The sequence below is a fragment of the Emys orbicularis genome, chromosome 11 (genome assembly GCF_028017835.1).
Source record: "Emys orbicularis isolate rEmyOrb1 chromosome 11, rEmyOrb1.hap1, whole genome shotgun sequence".
Classification (NCBI taxonomy): domain Eukaryota; kingdom Metazoa; phylum Chordata; order Testudines; family Emydidae; genus Emys; species Emys orbicularis.
The window spans coordinates 62,952,403-62,965,398 of record NC_088693.1 but is presented as its reverse complement, the minus strand read 5'-3'; the positions used below and the strand labels follow the sequence as shown (position 1 = coordinate 62,965,398).

General features: G+C 44.4%; 1 protein-coding gene across 1 annotated transcript in view; it reads right to left on the bottom strand.

Moving 5' to 3' along the window:
• The window catches only part of CCNYL1 (cyclin Y like 1), a 55,605-nt gene extending 45,216 nt beyond the window's left edge, over nucleotides 1–10,389 (bottom strand). The window contains exon 1 of the mRNA XM_065413071.1: nucleotides 10,176–10,389. Coding sequence (XP_065269143.1) covers nucleotides 10,176–10,389 — 214 coding nt within the window. The remainder of the gene's footprint in view (nucleotides 1–10,175) is intronic.
• Nucleotides 10,390–12,996: the final 2,607 nt, after the last annotated feature.

Sequence of the window (12,996 nt, the reverse complement as noted above, 5' to 3'; positions counted from 1 at the left end):
ATGCTAAAAGTGCTACCAGAAATATAGACACAGCCCTTCTTGCTTCTCGTTACACACGCTAGTAAACCACTTTGAGACAACATATTGTGCTGTCCCTGGGACAAAACCCCAGCAACACCTGATCGGGATTGCGGTGTACCAGTGCTTCTCACCCCCCCCCCCCCCAGCAGTGTGAAAGGCACCAGCACAGCTGCATTCCTCCACAGCAGCTGAGAATGCAAGGGAGGAAGAGCTGCATTTGGTAGCTCACCACTCCAAAGCCCTGACCATCGGAGCAGCCATGGAGGATTGGTATCTATATGGCTGCACCGTTCCTCCTGCCCAGCGCAAGCAGGACAAAACAGGTCAGCTGTGGCAGTTTCACTTTTTTAGTACTTCCGTCTGTGTTACTGGGCAAGTGCTATAAGCAGGAGCAACAGCAGAGGTGATGAACAAAGCAGAACACAGGAAGGACGTCAGGAGCAGTGAGGAAGAAGACAAGAAAGCAAGTGGAGTGCAGGGTCAGTAATGCGGCCCTCGGGCCAATGTACTAATCCTCATGTGGCCCTCATGGTCATTTGAGTTTGAGACGCCTGAGTTAGAATGTGGCTGACAGACAAGAGGTCACTCTTACCTAAAAAACAGTCCACATAACAGTTTTATAGCAAGTCAACTCATTGCAGGAGAACACTAAAATATTGCATTTCCTATGGTCGCATTATCACCATCTGTTGCTTCATTGGGCAGCAGTATTGCTCAAAGAACTAACGTTGTGATACAGCACCTACTTAAAGCATTTAAGTCATAAAATCATTTCTTTTCTTTGTTCTGGGCGGGATTTCTGCGCTAGCTAAGCGATCTGACACTTTGATTAATGGCTGCACTGCTCTTATTTCACCATCTACCAGAATAGGAAGGTCCAAGCTATGTAACACTCCCAATAAAAATTAAGACGACAGGAATTAGACTTATACATATGCCAATATGTTTCAGAAAGTCCAAAGTTTATTATTCCCTATCACAGTTATGAATGAAGATAAAGTGGTGTTTCATGATCCATTTCCTTCAAACCATTTTAGTGCATTTATGCTCAGAGAGGGACTAAACAACATTGTGGGGTTTAGTTTCCACACCAAATGTGCTCCATTTACTTCTAACATGAAGAATCACAAGCCCTGCAAATTCAACACACAAACTGAAAATCCAGGTGAGCTCTTTGTCTTCCATGTATCAGCACCAGTACCAGTAAAAGATTCTGCAAGCCAAGTTATGTTCTCAGTTATACTTATGCCACACAGTCTTCAAATTAAACCCTTAGTCTTAAGTGGCATTTTCAATGAATTTGCACAGGAACTTAGTAAACCATTCCACAGTCAATTCACAGGAAACTGAATCCAACTCAACCTCCCATTGCCAGACTGGCTCGGGGGGGGGGGGGGGGGGGGGAAGAGGGGAAGATTACTGCATTTTTAGCAACTAACGTAAACTAATATGGCTCTGAATATAATAGGTCTGCTGAGTAAGAAAACTTTAAACCAAGACTTGCATAGGAGTTTTAAAGATCCTGCTCTTATCAGTTCATTTTCCATTGAAAGTCCAATCCTATTTTCAACATCAAAGAAATACACCATTGGTCACTGCTGAAGAAGTGATAATCTCCAAGGTCTAGGACTTCAGATGATAAATAAATACAAAGAGAAATTGCTTTTTGTATGAAACAATGATGAAATAAATAAGGATATTGCAAAGTATTTGTATACTGTTCATGGATTGACACTGGATGTGGTATTAAGGGTTCTGCATTTTCAGAAGTCCCTGTGGTACTGAATCTACTTCACAGCAAAACCAACGAAGTCCTAGTCAATTTAACTTTTAGCCCCCTGCTGGGGAACCTAAAACAAAATACATGCCCATTCCACCACATGCACTAATCAGGCCCAGGGCTGGCGGTCGCCTAGGGCGCTACAATTTAGGGGGCGGCGACCGCGGCAGTATTTCGGTGGCGGGACCTTCCGCCACCTCTGAGAGGGGCAGCATTTCGGGGCAGAACCTTCCGCCGCCTAGGGCAGCAGAAAAGCTGGCAGTGCTCCTGATCAGGCCTTTCAGGGATTGAGAGAAATTGAACAGGATTCCATCACCTGAAGCTCTGTGTGCAGTAGCAAAAGTATTTTGGATGGGCAGAGTCAGAATGTGAAAGGGACCAAGAATTCCAGAGGGAAAAATAAAACCAATTACAAAATTTATAGGAGGAGAAAGACATCCTCAACATTTTGTATCTGGGGGAGGGAAGGAAAATGGAAATCCAGATGAAAGAAGATGTGACAAATGGACCACATTTTAATACAGCAATTAGAAAATTAATATAAACTCAATGTGACATTTAATTGGGTGGGTAGAAAACCAACTTTAAACTGTCCACTTTTTCCTCCCTGTTAAAATGTTAAGTAAGCCTATGACAGGGCTATCCCGTCTGTTTTGTTTTTTAAATCAAAAGGAGTAAGTCTTATTTAAAATGAGAGGAATTACAATTCTGAGTGAGAGAGGAAACAGAGCTCACACAATATTTGGAGGAAGCAGAGAGTTGAAATTTAATCCTGAATTTCCTTTACTTTGTAAGTTTCATCAAACCAAGCTACTGTTGTATGCTCTTATTGTTGAATATTTTAGCTAGCACTTCCAAAGTTACATGGAAACCAAAGCAATCTTTCTTGGAATTTTTATAGCCAAGAAAAGAGTTCCACATAGCATGATCCCGCAGGGCAGTAGGGCTACTATCATAAATTAATAAAATAAGTTGCCTTTCCATATGAATTACACTTGGCTTTTCATGAACTGGAACTGTAGATACAAGCCACAGACAGATTAACATGTCACATAAGATTCCCTGGTTACGGAATTATTTGCAGAACTTAATGGAGGAAAAATGGAGAGAACAAGAGATTCTTTGGTTACCAGTAGCATCTAAGCATGGAAGAAATAAAATGGGGTACACAACAACTGTCATTTTTCTTCTTCATGGTCAACTACCACGTGGATACAGTACATTCATGGGAAGACATTTCAATCCACCCCCTCACTTCCACCTATCCAATGGGAACTCATCAAGTTGACCTCTGATCAGGTGTCAACTACAATAGAACCTCAGAGTTACGAACACCTTGGAAAGGGAGGTTATTCGTAACTCTGACATGTTTGTAACTCTGAACAATACGTTATGGTGTTTTTTCAAAAGTTTACAACTGAACATTGACTTAATACAGCTTTGAAACTTTACTGTTCAGAAGAAAAATGTTGCTTTCCCTTTTCCCCCCCAGTAGTTTACGTTTAAGACAGTACTATACTGCTGCTGCTTGATTGTGTAATTCCAGGTCCAAATAAGGTGTGTGGTTGATTGGTCAGTTCGTAACTCTGAGGTTCTACTGTACCTACTACCAAGAAGATGCATTTTCAGGATAGCAAGCCTGAATAGCACAAAAGGGACAAGACAAAAAAACAAAAACAAACAAACAAAAACAGATTGTGATTGTGTCAAGCAAAGCTTGTCTTCCACCAGCAACTTCATCTTTTACCTCAGCAGACAACTGAATGCACCAGTTCTTTCACTGCTGATCTTCAAATACAATGAGCCACAAGATAAGACACAATATAAGCTGGTTAAGCCTTTGATGCAAGCAGTTTCCAGCATGGGGGAAAACTGACTCCTTGCATCAAAGTTTATTTTTGATTTAGCTTGCAAACAATTTTACCAAGATCAAAAAGAGCAAAACGCCCACACGCTTTAGGCTATTTAACATGTTCTATAAAATGGAATAGTGCTTAGATATCTGAAATGAAGATTTGCGGATAGACTATAGTTAGTCAATGTATTATTGCACTGTATATTCATCGTTGAATAGATAACTAAGAAAAAACAGGAAGAGTCTTCACAGATTATGCCTTCCTCTAGGCTAGGCTAGGCAACTGCTTCTGCACTCCTCTGGAGAGCCTTCATCTTTTGAATGGGACTTTGACTAGTTAGATAAATTATTCTAATACTGACAAAGGGGAAGAAAATAGGATGACATGTTTGTCAAAACAAGAACCAAGTACTGTGCTGTATTCCAGTAGTAAGGTTCTCATCCTAGACAAACTTCACTTCTCTCTCCCCTTATGTTTCCATTCTTTTTTAGCCCTGATCTTCTTTATCTTAACCGCAAGTGGTTATTTCACCTCACCTGGTGCCTCTCCTAATCTTGCCTGGCCTCTCTTCCCCATTCCTGGTTACCCCAGTTCTTAGTTCAACCCAGTGCTGGTTATCTCAGATCTACCTCTCATTTCTCTTCCTTTTCTGTTCAGCTTCCTCTCTTTCCCACATATATCCTCCAAAAATACTGACTTGTTTGGAATTCAGATTTGATACATGTAATCCAAGTAGTGCTATTAACGATCCTTGCTGGGACAGTGCACCATACTGTCCTCCCTAGGAGGACGCAAATCGATTGATCTCAGATCAGGACCATAAGCCATCAGCCTGCAATAAATACAGGAACTTCTTTTTAAATGACTAAATTTAATGAGTATTCATATTGAAGTCCAATGAGCTGTAGCATGTGTCATCAGTACAGTTTTTAATAGATGCTAATCACATAAACTGACTTACTGTGATTCAATCTTGAATATGGGATAGGCCAATTTGTGGTAACAAAAATATTAGGAATTTATTCAGCTGTACATATTCACTGAATATGTAACTCAAATTACAATGGGAGTGAAGATGTTTCTTCAGCAACAAAAATAGATCCTAAATGGTTTGGATTTATGCAGTGTACTTTGAGCACTGTCTTTTCCTAAACATCAAATCTTGGTTTATCCGTCAAATCAACAATAGCTTAAAATGTGCTGTTAAGATACTATGCTGGTAAACTGGGGACCATTTCCAATTTAAGATACAAGCATACATCACCACCACACTCCATTGCAAACAGGTTAACAGTGCTAAGTCTCAGCTGTTAACTGTCAAGTTCCTGTTGCCACTGAAACACTCAATTTCAGCAAAACAAAGGCAAGAGAGTTAAAGTGTGGATTTAAAGTGTAATCCCTGCTTTGTCATCGCCCCTCCCCCCCAAACAGCACTTCAGAGAGAATTCTGTTCAAGCCAGAAATTGAGCAAGATGTCTCTATCATCACTTTCAGACACTAGTGTTACCTGTCAGCTCTGTGTTCTTGGGGAACCAGGGTGCAGTATCCAACCTGTCTGACTCATGAAGGCACCCCCCTCCTACTCCCAGCCTCTGCTTGAGCCAAAGCCGATCAGAAGAAAGACTTACAAAAAGCAATGAAAAGGCAGTGGGAGATCCATCTAAACCCCTCCGGACTAGGATGACAAGGAAACTCCCCTAGCCTCATTTGCATCAAAGATGGGACAGGGAGGCATCCCTATTAGCATACAGAATGGAGAACAGAGATTCCAAGACAAGAACCGCACTGAACTCTGGGACCAGAAAAGCAGGGAGGCACTGCATGATGGGGGAATCTCTGCTCCAGATGTTAATGAACCCACGCCTGCACACACCCAGCTCAGTAGTTATCAGACCAATTCTAGTAATAAATCCTTTATTGGTATCCAAAATACTGACGCTGTCTAACTGCATTGTGAGCTGCCTCGAAGGAGCACCACCCATAGCCAGGAATGATCAGCTCCTATTGTCTAGCCTGAACAAAACAACTTTGGTATACTCCCTTGAGCCATCAGTTTACCCAAAAAAACAAATCTAGTGTTCTCCCTTGAACCATTGTTCTTTCCCTACAAAAACCCTACCCATGCTCAAGTAAGTGTTCTCTTGCCTGTATCCAACATCTGCATCAGTTCCATTGGGACTTCATCTTCTCCAGACTGATCATGCTGGAGGCTCTGCCTGTCTCCAGCACTCCGGACCCTCAGCTACCACCACCATCTGGGAATCCCGATGGATTCAAGCTTCACGGAGTGGTGAGAACTCAGCTCTCTCTCTAGATAGAGCCTTCTGACCCTGACTTGTGTGATCAGTTATAGTTTTCTAAACCTGACTTATAATATTAAAAGTAACTTAAATTTGTTTATAACTGTTTTGTTTGTTTGGCTCCCCTATGGTTACCACCTGGCAATAAATAGCTTTCATGGTTAAGCTGGTTGCGTCTCTCTCTCCCCGCCCAACCATGGGTGTTTTTTGGCTTCCTCATTTGCTCTGCAGCAACGCTCCTCATACCTAAACTAAAAGGTCCCTGCAGCGCCCAAAAATCCTGTGAGGTTTGCTCATCAAGTGGGTTACTACCAGAACAACTGTAATGTGAAAGTGGGGGTAGGGACGTGCTGAACCTGGGACTTGAGGGTGGCAGCTTGGAAGTGCTGTTCAACCCAGCCTACTGAGTCCAGGGACATATAAGGGTCAGCTTGGGAGTGCTGATTAACTTGGTCCTCTCAGACATGGGGTGGGAGGGGGGGGGTGGAAGAACCTAGGTCCTGCAGGATAGCTCCATTGGGAGGGAACTTGCAGAAGGGAAAAGTAGAGTGCCGTATGAGAACACAAGTGACACAAGCAGTATATTGATAGAATTACAGAACACTTGCCCCCCCCAGAAGAGTAACCCTAATAAATGAGCGTACACTAAAGTAACTGGCAATCAGGTAACACTAGCTGCCTGCTCCGTAATCAATAAGTGAATGTTCTCAAAAAACCCTGAGAATAATTGACAGAAAAAAATTGTTGGGATGATTATTACTTCCATCCCTTGAATTGTTTTAATCATTAGAGAAAGGCAAACTGGCTAATAAGTTCCAACCTGGCAGTTACTAGTAGAACTGGAAGCTTCCTCAACCATCACATCACTCCTTTCATAAAACCCTTTCCATGTAAACCCTTAAATTGCTGGGCCAAATCAACCAATATCAGTAATGCTGTAATAGTCAAAAGTATAGAACTTGTGTAGTTATAGTGGATGCTTGTATGCCTTGTGTGCCATGTGACAAAGCTAGCATCTTTCAACGTCATGATAAATACAGGTATCTAGTATACAACAGCTACAGTTTAATTTAACATTCTATAAAATGACAAACTTTTACTGACACCTGCATAATCTGAACCTCTACGAGAAGCCCTCCTTCATAATGCTTATTTTTAAAATCTTGCATATGGAGAGTCCTTCATGGTGTGAAGTGAACCACTCCAAGATGTTATTGTAACTACTGAAGTCATATTTTAAAGTTACTTGCTCATTTTAGAACTTTAAAAATACACTTGTAGTGGTTGGTGGCCCACAGTACATCTAATTTCATGACTGTCTCATTCCAAGTTTACCTGGGACAACTCAGTTTTGTTTTGCAGCCTCATAAACAGGAACCAAATATATTCAAGACACACAATAATATTAATAGAGATAGGAAACAGTCAGTGATTTATTGTAATGAGGCCTAGCTTACCAAAGGCAACATAAAAATGAATTAAGAGCAATGTTGTGTGAATAACTATGCCTCTGAAAGTCTCTTATAACTTGTCTAATTTGTGCCCATCACAAATTCTAGAATTATGTCCGACCTCAAGATCAAAATTTCCACAACCCCAAAGCCAATCTGGGTTAGTTACTACATTATCCTTTGATTGTACAGTACTGTCATAATACACCTCTACCTCGATATAATGCTGTCCTCAGGAGCTAAAAAAAAATCTTACCGCCTTACAGGTGAAACCGTGTTATATCGAATTTGCTTTGATCCACCGGAGCGCGCAGCCCCCCCCCCGCAGCACTGCTTTACCACGTTATATCCGAATTCGTGTTATATCGGGTTGCGTTATATCGGGGTAGAGGTGTAGTCTGCAAACCCAGAAAATGAAATGCTTCCCTTCTCCAAGGCCAATTCTGACATTGGGATGAACTCACAATTAAGCTTACCATAGCTATTCAGCACTGGATCAAAACTGAAGTCATTAGGTAGTTGAGAGATTCAGACAAACACAGCCCTTATTTCTGAGCAGCTTTATTTAGTTTAGGCATTTTTGATCAGATTACTAGAATCTTTATTAGAGAATTTATCCCACCCAAAAAGAATTATGAGAGAAATAGTTCATAGATTCCATAACAGTTTCTTGCAAGATTAGAATTTTCCTTTTCCTAACCTGTAAATGTGACTTTTCCCATTGCTGCATTACACTGCTGTCTCAGAGAAAACCTGGAAAGTTGGCTATTCTATTTAGTTTCATTTCTATAAAAACAGCTATGCCATATGGTCCTGTGTGCAGAACCATAGATGTTTAAACCTTCCATTTCTGACAGTTTTCTCACACTCCTCTGCAACCAGTTTCTAAATGACTGCCAAAAATGTGTCCCTAAAATTCAGGAACAAGAATGGAAGACCAACGTTAAATGTTATTGCAGGCATCCTACACACCAGATGGCAAACATGCTGTCTCTTTCAAACTGTGTGTATTTTGAATAGTGTTGGTTGTTATAATCATGAAATGGGATGGCAAAGCTCTCTTATACAAGTCAGAAGTTAAAGATGTCAAGCAGACAGTCATGAAATTTGAAAGATTGAGTGTAATAGCATTTGAACCAAAGTTCACACACACAGCAGCACCAGTAAGACATCAGGTGATGTCTAAACAATTCCCACCAAGGCAGATCCTGTCAGCTCTTCTTAGGCGGTAGGTGTGGTTGAGATTAGAAAATGTTTTCACCCCTCAGCCATAAGGCCGAGAAGCAAACTACAGAACAATTATGTTCACAAGCACACCCAAGTTTGCTGTTCAGACTGCAGTGAAACATCTGGAATCCTTGAGCCAATGGGGAAGTAAGTGCAGAACCACAAGAGCTATGTGAAAATGGACTTTCAGTGCAATGAGTCTACTGCTGTAATTTAGCTCCCTGTGGGGCTAGTTTATAAATTGTCCTTGTCTCCCAGAGTGATGTCACATTACACACAATCTTTATAATTTATAATCCTTTTACCCTCCAACCCTCCTCCTCCTCTCAGCTAAACAGAGATTGGGAATGCAGCAACTATTGTCAGCTCCACAAAAGTTATGAAGTCAGTTAGGACTCCAAAGTTAAAGGGCTATCAACGTAAAAACACTTCCACCTGAAAGTGTTTTACTTACTGATATTACCACTGGCAGCTAAAATTTAAAGAAAAACCTCTTCAGAGATTGCTTGTCTACAGCCAGTTTCACTGTTTTGTCTGTTGAGTTGGCCTCTCCTGCTTGGGTGGGGCTTCCACACAAAGTATAGGAGGAAAACCTTGTGAAGCCACAAAATTTGACAGTGAATTCCAGGTTAAACTGTAGAACCTACAGCTACTTTTAACCTTTTTTTTTTTTTTTTTAAAAGACACTGACCAGATTACCCTTTAAGCTTGCCAGTAGTTTTCCATTCTAAGCCTTATTTCTGATTCTCCCCTAACTTCCTTAAGAAAAGTTCTTTGACCTGAAATTTCTCATGTTTAGTTTCAAGCCAAAAATAAATTGTTCTAGAAAAATGGAAAAAAAACCCAGCAATCTATAAGAATTATAAAATTTACAGATACCCAATGAATCTTTGTTTCAGCTACATCACGATCTACAGAAGACCATCTAGGGGAGCAGTGCAACACTAAAGAAAATTAAGATGCAAATTATAGCACAGATCTTCAGAGCGCCTCAAAAGCAGTTACATGCCCAAATGAGATGCTGATTCAGTCTTTATCCACCCAAGGGGCAGAAGACTGTATGCTGCATCTTGCCTCGCCAGCCCATTCCCTGCAGCCAGCCCATCGATGGGGCAAGGGATGAAAGAGATGGCTGGGCGGCACCCCCTGTACAGAGGTGGGTATCCATGGGGACCCATCCCAAAGAAAGGGGGGGAACCTCCAATGGCGGATAGATTCATCAGGTAGCAGCATCACCCCCTCCCACCCCAGTTTCTGGGGGCTCCCTCCAGGAGTGGGGTGACGCAGGCTCCAACGCACCGCAAGGGCCAGGCCGGTGCCACCCCACGCACACGGTGCCCCCATCAGAAGGGCGCAACCACATGCAGCCTCCCGAGTGCAGACACCCCCTCGCTCTGCCCGGTCCCTCTCTACATCCCCCAGGCAAGGTCCGGTCCGGTCCGGCCCCCCCCCCGCATTCTGACCCTCCCCCCGCACTGTGCTCCCTTTCCCCCCGCGGCTGGCCCCGGCCCCCCCTCGGGCCGCTCGCTCCGCCGCTCACCATCCGGGAACTCCCGGTCGCTGATGTGCTGCAGGTGGGGGCCGCCCCCAGGATCCGAGTCCCCCGACTCGGCCTCCGCCGCGGCCGCCGCTACCTGGTAAGCGTCCGCCCGGCGCTCGGCCCCCGGCGCGGCCCCGCCGCCGCCCCCCGCGCGGGCCCGGCCGAGCTTGGGGCTGGCGTCCGGGGACACGCAGCAGGTGACGGTGTTACCCATGGGGCCCGGCCGGAGCCCCCGGCCCCGCTACGCGGCTCCCAGGCGGGGGCCGAGCCGGGCTACGGGCGGGCGCAGCGCCGCATCCCGCCACGCACCCGGCAGCTGCCTCAGCTACGGCTCATGGAGCGCGAGAGCCGCAGCCTCCGCCGCCTTCCCAGGAGCCCCGGGGAAACGCCCCGCCCGTCACCTGATGCCGGGCAGCCAATCAGAGGGCAAGAACGGACTGGGGCCGCTGTGTCACGTGACCCGGGAAGCCCCTGCTCCTCCCTCTCCCATCCTTGCTCCTCCCCCTCAGCCCCTCCCATCGCTGCTCCTGCTCCCCCTCCCCCCCACACTCCTGCAGCGTGGGAAGGGCAGGGGCAGCTGCAGGCTACACTAGTCGCTTCCCGGGGTGGGGACGTTTCTGACCTGGCCGTGCCGTGCTGCTAGCGGCTGCTGAGGCTCATCCCCCGCAACCTCCAGGGAAAGGCCCTTGCACGGGAGCGAGCGAGAATGGAGGTGAAAGATGCAGCAGAGGGGACCGACTCAGGCCGGTCCATATGGTTCCCTTATGGCCCACTGAGCCTGGGCAAGTTTTACAACTCATTTTTATGCTGATTAGAGCCTTAGTGTAGACGGGATCTGAGGTGACTTCAACCAAACAAGATCAGTTTACATAGTCTAGCCTCAGCCAGCCTTAAAAGCTGTTCAGCTCATCCGGTTTTAATAGTTCCCTAGGGTCCACACGTGCCTATATTGCACAGACACTCCTTGTGCTGCTCTCCCCTTCTCCCCACAAGGGAGAAGTTTTCATAATAGGCAAGAAGAGGTTAAATCGAATATATACACAGTACACTACACAAAAGTGGGGGGGAGGGATAGAAAGGTTTTGTCGGCGTGAATGTGGGGTGGTCAAACTGCCAGTGACCAGATGAGTGCTGAGAAAAATGTTTGTAGCATAGCACTCCATATATGCCACACATTTTTTTAAATTTATATTACAGTAGCATGCAGAGGCCCCAATCAGGGACAGGGGTTCCCTTCTGGGATGCAGTGTACATGCACAACCCAGAAAGATGGTCCTACCGAGTTTCAAATTTAAGTTCATTTTACGGAAAAATCGATATGTTTAAAATGTTTGAGTTTTAAACATTTTTAGTGGCAATTCATATATTTATCCCTCAACCTCTAAACCAGGAACCTTAAGTATCAGAAGTCCAACTGCATGGGGTTCAGAAGAAGAGGGCTCTAAATTCATCTAAAGTCACAATTTTGACATTGTAAGATAAGGTCTCCCAAGCTGCTTGGGCTAGAAACAAGTGCTGTATCCCAGTAGGGAAATGGGATTCCCATGAGAAAATCCATATGTCTAATGGTGATGTTTTGAGAGATAAGGAACCATAAATCCATCACCAATTCAGGACTGAATATTTCCCATCCTACTTTTAAACCAGTGTGGTTTGGAGGGGGAAACTCCTACAGTTGATGGAAGGAAAAACCTACCCTTCCCCAATAAATGTTGGGGTTTTTTTTTGTTTGTTTGTTGTACATAGCAGCTATCTGACAGCTGCTCAGAGGTTTGGAATGTTAGATTACACCCTAGGGAAGATGGATTACTAGGCAAGATACCTCATGACACAGTCAAAGTTCATGAGAAGTACAGCCTATGCATGACTCTGCAATGTATCACCACAAAAAATGTATAACTCTAGATACTGATAAGAATGAAACCACAAAAGATTTAAGAGAATAAGATTTTTGCAGGAATATATTGAAATAAAGGACCCTAGAACACAGGCATGTATCCAAAAATTAGTGGAATTGATATCCATTTTGTAGTAGTAATCCTAACAACTGAAGGTGCATCTTGCATATATGAACATATAATTTTAGAAACAAGATAACGTCTTCTCTTCATAAGGTGGATATAAATGCTATATGACTAGAGTCCAGCTGAGTTAACAGTGTTATAAATATAGGAACCTATTGATTTATATAGTCCTAGTCTTACATGTGGGCTAAACCCTCATACTGATAAATTATGTTTTTCACCTGCATGCTAGTTCTGCTAAACTTTAGTGCCACCTATGTCCATGTAACATGTTGTTAAAGTCTAAAGGGATGTTACCCTAGAGAAATGTGTCATTTAATACAAGAGTGGTTTGGAGTAGACCGAGGTTCTCAAACTGTGGGTCAGGACCCCAAAGTGGGTCGCAACCCCCTTTGAATGTGGTTGCCAGGACTGGCTTAGACTTGCTGGGGCGCGGGGCTGAAGTCCAAGCCCCACTGCCCAAGGCTGAAGCCAAAGCCCGAGGGCTTTAGCCCTGGGTGGCAGGGCTCAGGTTGCAGGCCCCCTGACTAGGGGCTGACGTGCTTGAGATTCAGCTTTGGCCCCCATGCCTGGAGCGGTGGGGCTGGGGCTTGGGCTCGGGCTCCCCCCATCGCCCAGGACAGTGGAGCTTGGACAGAGGCGACCCCTGCCTGCCTCAATACAAGCAGCAAATTGGGAGGAATGACCCTGCCCGCCTCCCCCTAACGTGTCTCCTGGGCTTGGGTGGGCTCAGGCTTTGGTCCCCCCTCCTGGGATCGTGAAGTAATTTTTGTTGTCAGAAGCGGGTCGTGGCACAA